The 19,076-nt window shown below is 43.0% G+C and overlaps 1 protein-coding gene across 1 annotated transcript in view; it reads left to right on the top strand.

Annotated features, from left to right (window-relative positions):
- Window positions 1-19,076, top strand: part of ADAMTSL1 (ADAMTS like 1) — a gene marked incomplete at its 5' end in the record, with an annotated part of 302,880 nt that overhangs the window by 257,724 nt on the left and 26,080 nt on the right. Inside the window, 3 exons of the mRNA XM_015427776.1 lie at window positions 4,511-4,639; window positions 11,214-11,393; window positions 15,220-15,354. Of these exons, the coding sequence (XP_015283262.1) occupies window positions 4,511-4,639; window positions 11,214-11,393; window positions 15,220-15,354 (444 nt within the window). The remainder of the gene's footprint in view (window positions 1-4,510; window positions 4,640-11,213; window positions 11,394-15,219; window positions 15,355-19,076) is intronic.

Below are 19,076 nucleotides of genomic sequence, written 5' to 3'. Positions count from 1 at the left end.
GATGCTCTTTTTCCGTCAGAAGCAGCTTTCCACGTTGACTGCAGTGATTTTTACCATGCTGTTGGAAACACCTGAAAAAGAGGGCTTGTGATTGTGGTGTTGTTATTACAACTACTGCAACTGTGAGGGGGAAATGTCTGCATTTTATTCCTAAAATGGGTGCTTTGATGTTGCCACTTTCTCATTCTAGTTTTTTTCTAGTTTTATATTCTTACATATGTATATTTCTTTAGGCATTTAAATATTTATACCCTGGCTGTCGCATAGCTCAAGGTGGCTTACAAATTCTAAGTTAAAACAAAGAGAATACTGTAAAATCCACATAACACCTGCCCTCCTCAAAACATTTGGGAGAGATACATGTATAAAACAAAAACCTGTATACGCATGCATGCATATGGTGAAAATCCCAAATGTCACATGTGACAAAATTCAATAATAATTTGCAATCTTAAAAAAATGGTCAGTTGGAACGCCAGATCCCATTAGCCATTAAAAGCTATTGCTAAAATTAGTAAATAGTGAATACCACAACCTTTCTGTTTGATAAAGTCATTTTTCTTTCACACATACACTCTCTGGCAAAATAAATCCTTGGTAAAATATACCCCAGCTCTCCTAGGACCTAAGTCCTGGCTTGCAATTAGGAAAATATCACCTTTCCTTGTCATAAGGCATACTTATTTTTATGTACTTACAGCAAACTTGCACAATTGATTAACTAAATGCAGCTTTCTTGTTATTTCTAATTCCTAAATGCTCTTTGGTGTATGGCCTATGGCTCTTAAGTGTGAATAAAGTGAAGTGTACGGCATGATGTTATGTTCCCCTCCCACTGACATATTTCTAGTGAAAATCAATACAATTGGTTCTCCTTGTAAATGAACACAGTAAGAAGGGCTAAGCATTTTCCCCTAACTTCGATATAATACAAAACACTGGAGTAATGTGTCCATTATGGAGCTCTCCCACTGATAATAGAACAACATCAACAGATGAATTTAACATGGAATTTAGCATTTTGTTGCGTAGCATAGTACTCTGGTTTGTAGAGACTTTACAATCTGTTATATTCCTGATGGGTGGGATCCAAAGGCTATAACTGCAGAGCACAGTCTTGGAAGAGAGCCTCTTTATTTAAGTCACAGTTTTCATCCAAGTCAATTCATGGAGATTAATCTATCGTTGCCTTGGGGGGGGGGGTATGAAGGAGATGGATAGGCTTGTGGGTTTTCAGTAACCAGCAGCCATTTTTCTAATAAAATGGTCCATGTCTTGGTTTGATTTTCTCATGCAAACAAATTAGCAAATGCAATTCTTCTGGGTCAGATTTTCTAGAGACAGAGCTATTTTGGGGAAGGTTCAGAATACCCTCATCTGTCAAGCAGGAGCTGAAGGTGCCTAGTCGCTCAGCAGCCTGGAATCTGGACACCAACTGTATGGATGAGATAATAGACAATTTAAAACAGAGAGGCCTGAACTTTTCTTCAGAGGAAGTGGGTAATCTTTGTTCAGTCACATTGAAACAAATGGCCTCTTTGATTAATCTAGCACAGTGAGGACCCAGAGAGAAAATGTGGTTCCATTTTCAGAGTCATTTACGACTTTGTATAGGCTGAGCAGCTGACGTATTTAATCTATGGACGAGATCATCACAAAAGAAAAGGGGGAGGAATCTGTGAAATTAAAACGCAAACTGATATTTAAGATCTCTCTTTCCTCCACTATGATTTAGGAGTGCCCTGTAAAACTTCAGAAGTCTGTGAACTTTTATAAGTGAATGAAACATATTTGTGGCTCTATGGCTCTCTGTGTTTTAAGAGATACATGGGTGCAGCCCATAAAAGCCCCACGGAAGCTGCCCAACAGCAGCGCTTGGTGGGTTCCTCCCAGCATGAGTGGATTAATATGCAGCCAATTATGCAAGAGTGTGTTTTAGCTGTCATGACAGTTTATGGTTTTTAATTAGAGGCAATTGAAAATTTCGGAGGTGGGGAGGAAGGAGAGGAACAAAACCAGATTTCCACACTTTCAGCTGGTGCCGCCAACTAAAGCATCTATAATTCTTCCTGCTCCCTATTAACTTCCACCCATCTTTTCCAAGCCAGTTCTTTTCCTCTTGCTGCCACTGTAGATTTATAGCTGGATTAATTCGTCGGCATTATAGGCTCCTGTCTTGGGTGTGAGCCCACAGCGTTGCACGACAACATCTATTTCTCTTTCTACTGGCCCCTGAACAAACCCACTTAGAGGGGAAGATATGTATCCAGCCAGCCAATATTCAGAATCTTCCTCACATTAATATTTTCAGAAGTAGTCTGGCCCCTATACAAGGAGATAATACAAGCTAGAGGGAGTCTTTTTAGAGCTGGAATTTTTCTAGGTTCCCCCTGGCATCATGTAACATGAATATGGTCTACTTATTTATTTATTTTAAATATCCCACCTTTTTGCACAGTCAGGGCCACCAGGGCGGCTAACAATTGAAAACAGAATATTATAAACATATGTCATAAAGACAATTAAAATCAAAGCTAAAATAGGTATTATGAAACACAGTGATTAAAACATAAGGCAGGAAGGATGTATCATTGATGGAACAGCAGAGGAAACAAAAATGTCTTCATGCATTGGAAGAAGACAGTGTAGGGTTGCCAGCCTCCAGTTCCCAGCGGGGGTTCCCACGCTTTTGGGGGCTCAAATCGACCACTGGCCAGCTGGCCGGTGGGGGAAGCCCCACCCCCAAACAGGGATGACACCGGGTTACATCCCAGACACAATGACGTCACCCAGAAGTGGCATCATCGTGTTGGGGCTGACGCGCTAGTTTTTAGGCAAACTCTATGGTTTTGAAGGCAAAAAACCATAGAGTTTTGCCCAAAAACTAGAGTATCACCCCCCAATGTCCCCCAACGTGATGACATCACTTCTGGACCAGAGCCTAGATCCCCCCACCACCAACGGCCAGGTAGGACCTGGCAACCCTAAGACAGTAATATAAGAGGACAGTCAAATATCCCTGGGAGGGGGATTCCATGGTCCTGGTGCCATTTTGGGTTGCTACCTGTCTAACTCCAGAAGTCAGGGACATCCATAGGAGACCACAGAAGATGGCCACAGTAGTGATGTAGGTTCGTTGGAGAGCAGGCAGTCAACAAAGTATGCTGGTCACAAACAATGTAGGGCTTAAAGATCAACACCAGTGCCTCGATTGGACCTGGAGACAAAGTGAGAGCCAGTGTAAGTGGACCAAAACTGGAGTGATATGGACCATCTTGGCCACTCCAGTCAGCATTCTGGCTGGAGCATTCTGCAGCAACTTTGCAACCTTCCTATTTTAAGTTACCTCTACTGCTCAGGAATCCATGTCTTCAGTTCTAGGGCCACAACCTGGAGAGACACACCTGCGCTGTATCCCATAGATGCCAAGAACCATCCTCAGGCCCCCAGACAAGGATTTCTGCTGGTGTTCCCCTGCCACCAGCCAGCCCCCAAATAATATGAAAATAAATCTCATTACTTGCCTGGCTCCATGCCCCTTAGCCTCTTGTGCAACACTGCCTTGCTGGGTTCAGAACAGAGTCAAGGAGAAACACTATAAAGAAAGCCATGAGAATGTGCAAAAATCTTAGTGAGAACACAAGACCTCCGGATTTGGACCCTAATGAGAAAAATAATCAGATTCAGTCACATTGTGTTTATTGATGCAACTGGTTTTCATTTTGTGCTAGTTGTTCAATACACTCTCCTGTTTAAAGGGATTCTTAAAGCAATGCCAACCTAATAACAGGACTTTAAAGGCAAGAGAGCACGTTGTATATCAACTTCATTTTCATTTATGGACTGCTAGTGCTCTTTTGTGTGTGTGTGCTTGCTCATCACATTGCATTTAATTCTGGTTTATCCTTTGTTGTCCTGGTACTAATCTCTTTGTGTCTTCCAGACATATATGCTTCCACACTGCTGGGTCATGTGCTTTCTATTACAAAATAATACCAAATGTGTGCATGTTTACTCATATCCTTATCCACATACCAGTAACTTTGATGCAGCATGCATAAAAAAGAGGGATCTTGAGGTAAAGTTGTGACGTTGCTGTGGTTGTGAGAAGTCAGAAAGAACCCTCACCACTTCTCCCTGCAGAACATAAATAATGAAATCTATAGGCTAAATAGATTAAATATCACAAAATCAGGGCCGGGGGGAGGGGGGACTGATGGAGAGGAAACTTTGAAAAGGAACAGGAATATGGCCATAATAAGACCAACCAAAAGAAGAATTTACCTGTATTTCTTTAGTGAGATGCTTTTTTGCACGGAAGAAGCCACTGGAAGTTGTGTCTTAAATCAGGGACTATCAGTGATGGATCAGAGGATAAATGTCAGCTGCACCAGTTCCTTGAACTATTTTCAGTAAAGGGCAAAAACCGACTATGTAATGATGCCCTTATTTGGTTAACTGCTTGCCCTTCCTTATCAGCTCCCTAATCTGCAGTGCTTTGTGCTTTCAGGGAAACCATTGATTAAAACATCGAGAGCCACCCTGATCAACAAGGATTCACTTACCATCACTGTTGATATTGGAGGCATAGTGAAAACAATTCCCGGAGTAAATGTGACCATTAGCTGCCAAGTTGCAGGTGAGAAAGGACATTAGACATATTTCAGAGTGTTATAAGGTATGTGCTACATTTGGCCTACATTGCCTCAGTCTACAAGTGCACCAGTGCAATAATGAACAATGCTGCTTGATTTTAAAAAAGAACTTGCAATTATTTGTACTGATGTCCACTGAAAAGGAAATGGAAGGAATTGTTGTTGTATCATATCAATAAGCATGTCCTCTCCTCTGTTATGGGTACAAGAGTGTTCGGTATCATGAAATAGAAAGTCTAGTAGACGAACAAACATAGCCAGCTCTATAATGTGCTATAGAACCTGGGGTGGCACATCGTTATCATCATCTTCACCACCTGCTGCCTCACCCCCCACATAAGGTTCATAGTACCCAATTCTCTTCCCTCTTCATTCTCCAGTTATTTTTAAACATACCTTGGAGGAGGTGATGAGGTGAGAGACAAGTGAAGTGATGGAGAGACAACCCTTGAAATACAGGCTTGACTGGGGAGATAACAGCAATATCATGAAGCAAAAGCAGGTCATTCCCTGTATGTTGGGTGTTCCAACCAGGGAATTTTCAAAATTTAATTTACATTCATCTATAAGTGCTGAGTGCCGAAGAATAGATTCTTTTGAACTATGGTGCTGGAGAAGACTCTTGAGAGTCCCTTGGACTGCAAGGAGATCAAATCAGTCAATCCTAAAAGAAATCAACCCTGACTGTTCCCTGGAAGGCCAGATAATGAAACTGAAGCTCAAATACTTTGGCCACCAAATGAGAAGGGAGCACTCACTGGAGAAGACCCTGATGCTGGGAAAGATTGAAGGTCAAAGAAGACGGTTAGACAGTGTCATAGATGCAACAAACATGAAATTGAGCCAACTTCAGAGGACGGCGGAAGACAGGAAGGCCTGGCGTGATCTGGTCCATGGGGTTGCGAAGAGTCGGACTCGACTGTGCGACTGAACAACAACAAAAATAACTGCTGACAATTCCATATTAATTTTGGTAATGTGCAAAAACGCAAACATATTGACAGTCACATAAACATGATAGTTAACACTCACTGTGTATATTTGTAAAGTGGGAGGAAATATCTCTATTTACAGCTTTATTAGTCTGTGGTAGATCAAGATGGGTAGCCACGTTAGTCTGTCTGTAGCAGTAGAAAAGAGCGAGAGGCCAGTAGCACCTTAAAGACTAACAAAATATGTGGCAGGGTATGAAATTTCATGAGTCACTGCTTGAAAGCTCATACTTTGCCACATTCTTAGTCTGTGGTGTTCGAATAAACTCCAATAGCACCTTAGAGTTTTCCAGGGTGTAAGCTTTTGTGAGTTAATGCTCACTTCATTATATGTGAGTGAAAAAATGTGTGGGTCTTTAAGGTGCTAGTGGACATGCATTTTATTCTCTATTTTCAGATATTTTTTTTAAAATGTCATGGATTGTTAGAAATCACACATGAATGTCAATTTTCGCTGCATGGTATGAGTATACAGTATATACTTCACAGCAGATATAGAGGTGTGCAGTGAAATATCAGTGCAGATTAATTGGATAATAAAGAAAACATGTGCTGCACAATATCAGTTCACCATCCTAAGCCAAAAAGAATAACTGGCAAGCCAGTCAGTGAAGGATCCTTGATGTCCCTCTGAAAGGTTTTGTGCTTCAGTTGCATTGAATGGCCACCATGCACCCAGAGGTAACTTGTCTTGTTTGGTTAAGGAGTAGAAAGATGATTTAAGAGTATTGCTGAACAGGCAACACTTCCATTTGCTGTACTCCATGAAAATAAATGTGTTCTCAATTATGATAAAGAAATGGATTGGCTAGCAGAGGAAATAAATGGATTTGGAACAGCAAATCACTTAAGTAATGGAGACGTTCAAATGGGCTGCAAACCGAATATTCCCAGCAAGAAGAGAACAAGCCACCAGGAGTCATGCAAGAGTAGACCTGCAAGGAGTCGATAGCCCCGTCTAGTCCAACTACCCGTCTCAAAACAAAATACATTTATAGTTGGCACTTGGGGCCAGTTCATTCAGAGGTGGGGCCAAAGCTTAATGGTAGAGCATCTGCTTTGCATGCGAAAGGTCCGAGGTTCAATTGCTGGCGCATTCATTTGAAAGTTCAGATCGTAGGTGATATGAAAGACCTCTGCATAAAATCCTGGAGGGCCACTGCTAGGTCAGAGCAGACAATACTGACCTTGATAGACCGGTGGTCTGATTCGGTATAAGGAAGCTTCACATATGTTTGTACAGTATTTTCAGTGGCACAATGAACTCCAATGTGGAACAGTTGGGGAGGGAGCTCTTAGCTACCTCTTCCATGAGTGGCAAAAATGGAAATCCTGTTGTCTTCCTCCTGCATGAAATAGGCATGAAATAGGTAAAGGTAATATAATACCTGTGTAAGGTTTTCCACTATGGTTTGCATGCTGTGTAAGGTTTTCCACTAATGAGGAGTTATTAAGGGAGGGTAATTTGGAGGGGAAAGTACATTTCAGTGCAGTTTGGAGGGGTATAGTCTGTTCTTCTACCTCAGTGCTCTGCCTCGTAGGTCTGCCGCATGTGCAGACCATGTTTTTGCTTTGCACGGAACTCTCCATTTCCAGGCTCTTGTCTCTGTATTGCGTCTTCCATCACACTCTCCAGCCCCATGGTGGAGCATGTGGAAGGCAAAGACATTGTACTGTGCTCTGTCCTAAAATGTTATCAGGTGCCCAGTTCACTGTTCTGTTGACATGAGGGTGGTCCTATTGGCAGACACAATGGCACAGTGAGATGAGTTAATGACTATTCCCTCTGGGTCTGTTAAAAGGAAGCAGAGCCCTTACAGCTTAAACAGTGTAAACCTCCTCCCTTCTGTGCAATCATATCGATTCCCCCAGAAAAAGGGAATCTGTGTGACATTTGCAGGACCACCTGCCATGTGGCACTATAATATGAAGAGAAAATTAAATTTCTTCAGTGTTTAGCTGGTATTTTTCTCTCCAGTGGATATGGACTTTTCTGGAGAAATGAATTGGAAATGCTAGCTGGTAATTGCTTTCAGAGAAGAAGAACAGTTGGGGTTTTGTTTTTAATTCCTCTGCGCTTGTCGTCTTGTCCTCTTCAACTTTTGGGAAGTCCCCTGTGGCCCCTTAAGCAGCCCCTGCCCTGCTCAGCAGCTAGAGTCAAATAGACCACGTCTAGAATAATGGAGGGGGGTTCAGTGATCCATGACTGACCTTTACACAAGACCAAATTCCTCATGACACTCTATGGATCACTGCAAAAAAAAAAAAAAATTATGTGAAACAGCCCCAGCGTTGTCAAAAGGCTACTCTAAGAATGTGCTGTATTCACTGTGTTGACTGAGAGCAGCTTAAAAAAAATTCCATGGTCCGGGTAGTTAAACTGTGCTGGGCAATGCTACACCAAGTGGTAAAACGGGCCATACTACTTCAGATTGTAGGTGGTGAGAGTCACATTGCGAATGCTCCCTCATGTTCCAAAAAAACCCAACAACCCCTCTCTACAAATAAACATTTAATGCTTCAGGAAGAAGCATTCTATCCTAGCCTTTTGCATGCTGTGTAAGGTTTTCCACTAATGAGGAGTTACCACAGACTGTGACAGCAGCCATGAAATTAAAAGACGCCTGCTCCTTGGGAGGAAAGCGATGGCGACCCTAAACAGCATGATAAAAAGTAGAGACATCACCCTGCCGACAAAAGTCCGCATGGTCAAAGCAACGGTATTCCCAGTAGTCATGTACGGCTGCGAGAGTTGGACTATAAGGAAGGCCGGGCGCCGAAGAATAGATTCTTTTGAACTATGGTGCTGGAGAAGACTCTTGAGAGTCCCTTGGACTGCAGGAAGATCAAATCACTCAATCCTAAAAGAAATCAACCCTGACCGTTCCCTGGAAGGCCAGATAATGAAACTGAAGCTCAAATACTTTGGCCACCAAATGAGAAGGGAGCACTCACTGGAGAAGACCCTGATGCTGGGAAAGATTGAAGGTCAAAGGAGACGGGGACGGCAAAGGATGAGAGGGTTAGACAGTGTCATAGATGCAACGAACATGAAATTGAGCAAACTTCAGAGGACGGCGGAAGACAGGAGGGCCTGGCGGGAGCTGGTCCATGGGGTCGCGAAGAGTCGGACTTGACTGTGCGACTGAACAACAAGAACAAAAATTTGGAGGGAAAAGTACATTTCAGTGCAGTTTGGAGGAGTATAGTCTGTTCTTCCACCTCGTAGGTCTGCCGCATGTACAGACCAGACGCAGCAAATGGCGGCAGAGGTGCCCTGTAAGGAGAGACGGGGTTTTGCTTGTCTCTCTGCTCACATGCAAGAGGATCACTCGGCCAAGCCTGTTTGTCACTCTCCCTTCCATTTTTTTCTGAATTCAAAATATTCGTAATAACCCTTGAATGTGTATGATTCAGCTTTACATCTGAAAAAAAGCACCTCTGATCCCAGTAACTGCTTATGTGGGAGACTGGGGAAGGTAGGGTTGCCAGCCTCCAGGTGAGGCCTGGAAATCCCCTAGAATTGCAACTGATCTCCAGGCAGCGAACCTCAGTTCCTATGGAGAAAATGGCTGCTTTGGAGAATGGGCTTTATGACCCTGATGGAGACCCTCCCCAGGCTCCATCCCCAATCACCAGGAATTTCACAGCCTGGATTTGGCAGTCCTAGGAGAAGAACTGCCCTGAGATCTTTGGTGGAAAGAGCAAGCTGGGAATGGAATGAAGACATACAAGTGGGATAGAACAGTGGCTGGGAAATAATCTCTTGCTACTTGATGTATATTACATTCCACCAAACGATCACTGTGAAATACAGAAGAAAATGACTTCCACAGGTGCCTTGTGAGTGAAAGCTTGGAGTGAGAAGCCAGCAGGCTTCAGGAGAACTGTGCTCTTGTTCCAGCTGGGGATCTGGCCTTCAAACTTCCCTTTTATCAGCACTTTCTTTCAGATGTGCAAGGGAAATGGCAGCATGATATCCTTCCATGAAAGTTACTGAGGCTTCTCTCAGCTGTTACATTTCTGTTCTTTGTCTCTCTTCCAGTGCCTACTCCTTTGTATCTCATACTGCATATCTGTGGGAGACAAATGCCTGATAAATAAGATCTAGAGTTAGGACTGAAGAAATGCTCTTGCTCCCCCTACCGACGAAGGCATGAAACAGCAACTTTTCTCACATCTGCACCTGTTAAATTGCTGTTTGAAGTTCTTGCCAGCTCACCCTGATCTCTGTTTCATTACCCATTTTGTTGGAATAAATCTCGCATGAGAAGGATACAGGAAGGCCTAGTGGCTGCTAGCTGCCATATACCCTCCTCGTCTTTCTTCTTCTTTTCCCCTGCAATTTGCTCCATGCAGGTGGAACATTTGGTTTTGATTCCTCAGTGTTTACCTTGTAGTTAAAAAAAAAGAGAAAGAAAAACTCTTTTGTACAGGTGATCAAAGTCAGAAAAGTTCTGAAATCTCTGGATGTATACTGTATCAAGTGCAGCTGTGGGGATTGCACCAGCAGTCCTTCGGATCAGATCACGAAGCCTTTCGTTTCACTCCAACAAAATCCCCTTTGTTGTTTGTGGAACCTGAGGTCAGAATCATGATTTTAGGGTTTGATTTCACGTGAGCTGGTTGTAGCCAGCTGCAGTGAAGAAATGCGAACATAATGGGGCGATGTGATTTTTTTTGGTATTAATCACCAGAAAACTGCACAGCTGTTGGATTTGAGAAGTGCCTGTTTCCAAAGAGAATGTTCCTGTGGCAGGATTGTGTGGGACTGAATCATTCCTGGACATGCCCTGAGCCCTGTCTAAGCTTGCAGAAGGAGATGCAAATGTCCATGATGGTGTCCTTCTATTAAAGTTTTGCATGTTATTTATAAAGTGGCTAAAGCAGACATGGTCACTTGCGTGTTTTCCTGGCAGAAGAAAAACGTACTCTCTTCCTGCAACGATTCCTCCAGCAAGCAGCACAATGGCCTAGCCTCAGAGGACCCTGAAGTGGCTCCTTCTCTGTCCCAGAGAGGACTCTGCCATTTTGCTGCTGCTGGCTTGCTTGCTTGCTTGGCCACAGTCAGTGGTCAGGGCATCAGAAGCGGCTGGCCCTCAGGCACAGGTCATGCGGGGGGCTTGGATATTTTGTTCCTTCTTTTGATTCTTAAAAGCAAATTTTAAAATACTTATGTGAGCCATTCAGAGGGCAATTCTAAGCAGGTCTACTTGGAAGTAAGTCCCAAGTTATTCAGTAAGGCTTACTTCCAGGGAAGTGTCCTAAGGATTGCAGCTTCAAAAACTTAGGGGTGGGAGAGGCTGTAAAAATAAATGTTACTAAATTTCAGATGCCTCTGGGAAATTCAAGTACACCTTAATGTGTTTGCTTGCAATGTGCTGAAAACCAAGTTAAGTATAAATTTTCTGAGCCTGTCAACCAGTTTAGATTGTTTTTGGTGAAACAAAACAACTAAAAACGTGTGATCAACGGCTACTTCAGTTTTCCTTCACAACACCCTTACCTGGAGTACACAATGCTTGTTTGCTTTCTCTGACTTGTTTTTCATGTGTTGTCTTCCCAGGTGTGCCCGAAGCAGAGCTCACCTGGTTCAAGAATAAGATCAAGCTTGCCCCTGGCCAGCATCTGCATGATGGGTCATTGCTGATTGCAAACGTCTCTTTCTCTGATCAAGGGCTATACTCTTGTAGGGCAGCCAACATACGGGGCGAGATTACTGAGAACACACAGTTACAGGTGCTGGGTAAGCTAAAAATTTCCATTGCACTTTAGAGGGATGGTAAATCTTGTTTGTTTGTTTTCCCCAACATTTCAGTTGTAATTTTTTTCTTATTTTTATAAATATGTACATGAACGAATTGAGAAATCTAATATGACATCAAAATATCCATAAAGGCATGCCACTACATCACATACCACATTTTCTTATTACAATGCGGGACAGTAAATACATTTAAATCTAAATTTAACTTTTGCTGCCAGTAAACCAAAAAAAGTTTGTCATATTGTTGAAAAAGGGGGGTTTTTTGTCTGCCATCTTTTTAACATACAATCTAACAACTAAGCAATTTGCCAGACCTTATTGAACCAAGTTTTTATGTTCAGTTGGTCCCCAGTTTCCAGTTTTTTGCAATCAAAAATTTTTACTGCCAGGATGAGTCCTAAGGCTATATTCATATTTTACTTTTTACAGTACTCAGACATTAGACCTAAAAAAAATAACTAGGATTCTTAGGAAGCTAAAGTTTTACCATGTGAATAATGTTTTGCAGTGACTTCCCCCCAGATTTTAAAAAGTGCTGAATGTGGCGACACCATGGATTAGTACGCTTGGGTGCTTAAATGCCACCAATTGAGAGAGCTGCTAAGACACAACTCAGGGCTTCTCTCCTTCCTGTCTTTCTTATGCATATTGTTCCTGTTCTACTGCATATTGTTCCTTCCTGTCTTTCTTACCACATATTGTTATTTGTTAGAAGTTCTGTTGTTTCTGGGCAATATACTTGGTGTACATATTAAGAGACTATGGCAATAAATATATGAATAGCTTATGTTCTCAGAATGGATGCCAGTGCACAAAGCCCTTTGCTTTAAGAAAGAAAAAGGTGTGGCTTTGACTTGGGTTTATAATGTGGCTAGTTTGGTGTAGTGGTTAAGTGTGCGGACTCTAATCTGGGAGAACCGGGTTTGATTCCCCACTCCTCCACTTGCACCTGCTGATGGGTCAGTCACAAGCTCTGGCACAGCTGTTCCTGAAAGAGCAGTTTGTGGCAGAGTTCTCTCAGCCCCACCTACCTCACAGGGTGTCTGTTGTGGGGAGAGGAAGGGAAAGGAGTTTGTAAGCCCCTCTGAGACTCCAAGTGAAGGGCGGGGTATAAATCCAATCTCTTCTCTTCTTCTTCTCTTCTTCTACCTTTATTTTCAAGAGTCATCCCAAGGAATGCCCTTTTATAATTTAATGTTGACTATGCCTGAGAGCAGGCCTTTTTGACTGTTCTGAAAATCCCTTCCATCTCTGGCTGAATTCTCTTATGGAAATGGCATCCCTGCACTAACTTTCACAAAGCTGCAGATTCTGGAGAGCATCGATGCATTTGAGAATTTTACACCAGTTTTTCATACTGGCTAAAGACAGGGGTAAAGCCCTTCCCCCAAAGCAGCTTTCTCAAATGAAGGCAATTTCCTCCTTTCTCTGTCACACTCCAATCTCAGAGAAGTGAGGTCTGTGGTAAATCACAAAAGTGACACTGACCAATTTCACACCTCACTGACAGATGCATAAGCCTATTCACCTTTACTTGAAGGGGGGAGAAAATCCCAGTAACTCAGTTCATCGAAGGGTGAAGTTTACTTTGTCTTGGGTTTCATGATAGCAGGCAGTGTGAGTCTAGCTGGGTGATTTGGAAAGACATTGTTAGGCCGAAGCATGGGTAGAAATGTGTTCCTAGAGCTGATTTATGGCGCTTGCTGATGGATTTTCCTCCCTAATAACACATTTGTGCCATTTCACTCCCTGCTGCCTGAGAGATGAAAGACGGGCTGGGTTGAGCAAATGCTACTGTAGTTTTGCTAATGAAGTGTGCAGGTTCTGGAGGTCTGTGTATATTACTTTGCCTCCCAAATCATATGTTAAGTACCCATGGCAGAGCTCATTTTTCAAGGCTTGATACTTTGCTGATTCTTAATCTCTGCTGACTCAAGCTTCCAGGGCAAAGCAGGTCTGCCCCCCTCAGGAATTCCCCCCCACAGTCTCCCTCTGTGTGGGACCATGTCTTTACAAGTAAACACTTGTCTCAGAAGGCTGTGACCATTGATTACTGTACGCTGAATGACCGGAGGAGGTAAATATGTACACTGACTCCGCTGAAAAACATCATGCTGCGACTAACGTTAGGCAGAATGGCATTTCTGTCATATTTTATCTGTGGTAGCCCATTCATACTTACAAAACATTTCATCTGGGCGTCATTGACTGGTGGACTAGCCTGTGAACAAACTCTTCATCTGATTTGATACTAGCGCAGTCATGAGTAGCTTCACCGTTCTAAGCCCATAGATGTCCATGGATTTAGAGGGATGTAACTCTGTTTAGGATTGCACTGTGGTTCTCTGAACAGTTCGGAGGTCACAAGTTTCTGCACTGGCTGCATCTCCAGCAACCTCTGTGGTCCCTGGAAAATTCTCAATGCTCTCAGTCTGTCATGGTAATTACCACACTGGAGAGACTACTCTTATCACCTCGAACCAGGAGGAAAGGCAGGATATAAATGTTTTAATAAATGAATAAAATAAAGTTAATGTGTTAATAAAAGAATAAAAATAAATCTAGCTCAGCATGCTGCCTATTGAAAAGGGGATTCGCATACCAGAAAACAATGGTGATATCCAACCCCTTGTATTACTTCCCAGCATCTGGTAGTCAGAGATATATTGTCACTAGATATTAAGAATGCACCTCTGATTAGTGCCTACTAATGAATCTTTCCATGTATTTAATTCAGCCTTCTAAAAAAGCTTTGTGACCATGAACATGCCATGTGTTGCTGATTTTCGTAGGTCAATTTAAGTGCCATATAGCCTGTATATTACAGGTCTAATTTTTTTCCCATATTGAGGCACAGCACTGGTTCAGTTCAAATCCTCCAGTCCACCAAACCATTACTGGTTTCACATACAATCACATACAAACAATGGTTTGGTGGATCAGGAACATGCCACAGACTTGCATGCTCCCTGTTCCCATCCTCATCCACTCTGATTCCTCCCTCGATGCCCTGGTTCAGGCAAGCTATAGTTTACATCCATATTGGCAAGCCATGGTTTCCAGTACCTGGTTTGAAGGGAAGTGCAAACCATGGTTTGCCAATTCAAGAGTGCTTTTCCCCCTCTCAACTCTAAGAGTCAGGTTGAGAATCTGAGAGTGTGAGGGAGGAGGAGGAGAAAGAAGAACAGACAACATATGAGTCCAAGACTCAGACCCAACATCAAGGTGCAGTTTGATCATGAGATCTATCATTTGGTCGTGTATATTTCACTTTTCTTCCCACTGAGGGCCCAAAGTGAATTACAGCCCTCCTTCCAAAATATGATAGAAACAAATAAAGAGAAAACAACACAAACTTGTGGGACAGTCCTAGATCTACTGGACAGCCAACTCACATCCATAGTCTGCAAGCCACGGCTAAGAACTGGGGGGGATCATGGCCCTGGCCTCACAAGCGGGTAGTTAAGCTCAGCTTGAATGTTATATAGCTGACAAAAATGTTCCCCAACGTCCCCTCCCTGTTAGCAGGGATCCAACTTGGCTTTAATGCAAGATTTTAAAATGCACTAACCAGGAAATCAATTCATTTTTAGACATAGAGATAACTTTTTGGGTTGGTTGTTTTTTTTTACCGTTTCTCTGCTGTCTCTAATGGCCAGCTAAAGCAGAATATGTTACTCTGTTTGAGAAGCTTTTGTTCCAGGGTGGCAAGTATACAGTGAATGGCATTAAATTACATCAGGATTTAACCATGTCAGTTGAGAGACTTTCTTATCGTATCTTAGCCTTTTTGATGTGTTCCCAGACCCACCACAACTGCCTCATCGATTGGAAGACATGGCAGCCACGTTGTCCCTTGCGGGGCCTGGTGTTCCTTCTGTGATGACGTCTCCTTCAGGAACCAGAAAAATCCTCAGCCCCGGGAGTTCTGTCCTCATAGGTATGTTCATTTTTTCTAAATTGGAATGGTTTCTACGTGCTCATTGTTCAGGATAGCTTGGACCTTCTGGCTTGAATAAGGCAGCTTGGATTGCCTGTGGCTTACAGATCTGTTTTGAGCAGGAAGGAGGAGAGGTATGCAAAATCAGGTTTTCTGACTGGCAGGCAACTATGAGGCCTCAAGATTGGCCAGACCTGAGCTGTATTCAGGCATTGTGGGGGAATGTAGTTTGATCAAACCCCAAACTGGGATAAGAGTTTGTAGTTGGTTTTTAACTACTGTTTATGTTCATTATGGCTTACAATTTGTGAAATATAGTTCATCGAGCAACACCACTGCTTGTGGCTCTATAGACAAGCACAGATATGGCAGGAGAGAGAGATCCTTCCCAGTCAACAAACTGCTTTCTAATAGACTAACCTGAGTTTTGTTAGATTCAAGATCTGTAGCACCTTAGTGAGATTTTAGGGGTGCGAGTTTTGTTGTGATGTCTGAATAATCTAAATAGTAGTCAACCAAGTCTGGTCAACCAAGCCAGACTTCCTGACTTCCCAGGTTAAACTTTGATTTCCAGCAATTTGCTGAGGGATCCCGAACTAGAGAACACATCTTTCCATCCTTGATTTTAGTAAGGCTATCCATGGTCCTAACCCAGTCATGACATCTGGTTTCTCTATTAAACAGATTTCTAAAATCTTTCTCAGATTCAAATTGCAGGGCTGAACTTTAGGTAACTAAAGCTCTTCAATGAAGTGAGCTTCTGTCCACCCCGTCTTCCATTTGTTTTCTTGTAGCATCACATCTAAATTGCAACAGGATCGTTTTCAGTAAGTGAGTGAAACATCAGTAGCTGGGACTCTCTGCCCATGAGAACTTTGTCCATGCATACTCCATCACCACTGTGCCACTAATTCATTGCACCCAGCAGACTCATGTTATATAAATCGTTCTCGTGTTGGAGTGGATGCATGGAGGCAGCATGGGGTATTGTTGGAGGTTATGTGTATTCTATGTATTGTGTGTATTCTGTGGCTGTTTTGACAGAGAAGTCAGAAGCCTGAGAATCTCAGCTTTTCTAAAAAAAAGTTTCTAGGCCTTCAGGCTGTGAACATATGAACACACATGAATACTGACTTATACGTGAATCAGAACATTGATCAATTGAAGTCAGATTGGCAGCAGCTCTCCAAGGTCTTTAGTGGTGGTCTTTCCCATAACTTACAAACTGATCCTTTAAACTGGCCATGCTGGGGATTGAACCAAGGACCTTCTGCATGCCAAGTAGAAGCTCTACCACCAAGCTACAGCCCCTCCCCCAATCTTGGTAATCTTCAAAGTATGCAAGGAATGCAGGGCAAATAGATTGGGGAATTATGATATTAATGAGCAATTGGCATAACTATAGGATCAGACCTGTGTATACTGGAGTTAGAATTCCCAAGAACCCAAGAATAGACACAGAGACTGGGTAGCTAAAATAATGATTTCTTTACTAAATATTCTCAAGCATACAAACAGTATTAAAAAGTTCACACACACAATACAGAACTAAGAAAGCAGAGGTGATTGATAGCTAATAGAGGGGTCAGTTACTACCTGTCCAGATGTGCAGAGGTCCATGAAGAAGGGATTATGAGTTAGCCGAATTGCTTTATCTCCAGCAATTGGCAAATTTTAATCTGGGTGCTTGCCAACTATACCAAGGTCCAGCTCCCACCAAAGGGTTACCAGTAAAAGAAGTTGAGGCTGGTGTTGTTAAAATAACTGTCTTTTACTTAAAGAATATAAATCACATACAAACAATACTGATGCTCTCACACATTCAATCAAGTTCCTTAGAAATACAGTATTAAACAAGCACAATTGCATTAGCAGGTAGGGTGATGAGGGGTGATACTTATCTGTCCTGAAGCTTTGTTCGTTCCAATGAAGAATGGATGGGGAGAAATAGAACTCTAGGGAAGTTTAACACACAGCTAGAACCAGCCAGCACGTGTAGGTCTCTTGACTGCAGTTCAAGAGATCAAGTAGAGGCAAGGGTTTGGGTATAGCAAGCTAGACAAAAGGGCCAGGTGACTGGTCCTTGCTTTTTATAGGTGGTTCTTTGGGTGGGTGGCAACTGTGTGCACCTCTTGACCCACCTTACTGTTAGTCCGTCCCAAGACTAATCCTATTGGTTGCATGTAGTGAGGGGTGGCAACCCTAGAGGGTTGGGCAATATTGTAACTTAAGACCTAACTCAAAGGAAGGCATCTGGGCAAGTGGGAAAACTCAACTTCAGGCTGCTCCCTTGAAGTGCAGATGAAGCTGGCCATTCCTCTGGTCATAAAAGGTCCATCTGGCAGGAAATGCCTATGTAAAATAAAGCAGAGATGTAGCATACGTGACAGTCAACAATTCAGCAATGGGGGCTGCTTCTTCTCAAGTTGTTGTTTTTGCTGACAGCAATGGAGATATGTGCTTCCTTCACCAGGCTGGTAGCTGTGTAACTGAAACCTCATTCACGTGTAAGGCTTATGCAGGCACCTTCTATGTGTAGCATCACAACAGGTGACTTGTACAGCTTTCTGAGCCTGTGTGTGTGAGTGCGCACAGTCCATTTGTGTGTGTGTAGCAGCAAATATCAGTCCATAAAACAAATATCAATCTAATTCCTTAACAGTTGGCCTAAACCCAGAGGTTTAGGGGTGGACTGCCAGTTGGCATCAGGGCAGAGGCACACCGTCTGAGGCCATGTGCCTGACGGATATAGACATTGGAAAACAATGCAGACCAATGGAAAGCCTTGGGGGCTGGTCTCAGGTGAAGACAATAGATTACCTGGGCCAATGATGAGTCCCAGGGGTGTGTGGCATCAGGATGGGCAAGGCCTAGATGTGACCAATGAGCTCTCAGAGGGGCAGAGTCTGGCTTTAACAATAGAAGCCAGGTGTTGGATGACTGTACTGGCGGTGTCCATTGTGGAACAATAGAGTGGTCTGGTGTTTCCCTGGTGCCAGACAAAAGAAGTGATGTTTCTTAATGTGTGGCAGGATGAAACTGAATGGGTGACCAATTCACTAGATATGGAAAGTTAATGTTTACCTGATAGGTCTGGCATAGGTGTAAGAATGCAGATATCTTAGACAAAAAAATGAGACAGGAATGAGAAGATTATTCCAAAGGTGTTTCCTGATATGGGTGAAACAGGAGAGGAGGATGGAAACATGCAACCTACTGACAATAGCACAGACCAGAGGCTTTTTGTCCCTGCTTGCCTGTACATTTGACAGACAAAAGACTAGCCATTTGGTCAGTAGAAGATGATCAGTAGAAGATGCCTGAGGCAAGGGCAGAGACTTGCCCATTCTAGTCCTTTTTGGACTGAGCTGACAGGATAGACATGGGGGGGGGAGGTGTTTTTCCTTGCATGGAGGGTGCTTGGCAGTGCAGCCAGCCTGGAGAATTCTCTTTGGCCTGAGTTTTCTCAGCCAAGATGTGGTTCTTCTAGCCTCCCAGCAAAAGCCACTGTTTAAGCCAAGCCTGGCTTCATAGGGCACTGCTTGTGGAGGTTCAGAGGTCATTTTGGGGTATCTCTCTCTTGGGAAAGACCACCCCAGGTTCAGGACTGAGGATGCTGGCAACACAAGGAAGTCTGACCAAAATTCCTTCTAGAGAGGGGATTATGCTTCAGTACTTGCAAACTTTTCTATTCTCTCTGATAAGCAAAAAGCAGAATTATG

Source organism: Gekko japonicus, unplaced genomic scaffold (assembly GCF_001447785.1).
Source record: "Gekko japonicus isolate JY-2015 unplaced genomic scaffold, Gekko_japonicus_V1.1 scaffold487, whole genome shotgun sequence".
Taxonomy (NCBI): Eukaryota; Metazoa; Chordata; class Lepidosauria; order Squamata; family Gekkonidae; genus Gekko; species Gekko japonicus.
This window is presented reverse-complemented; position numbering and strand designations above follow the sequence as displayed.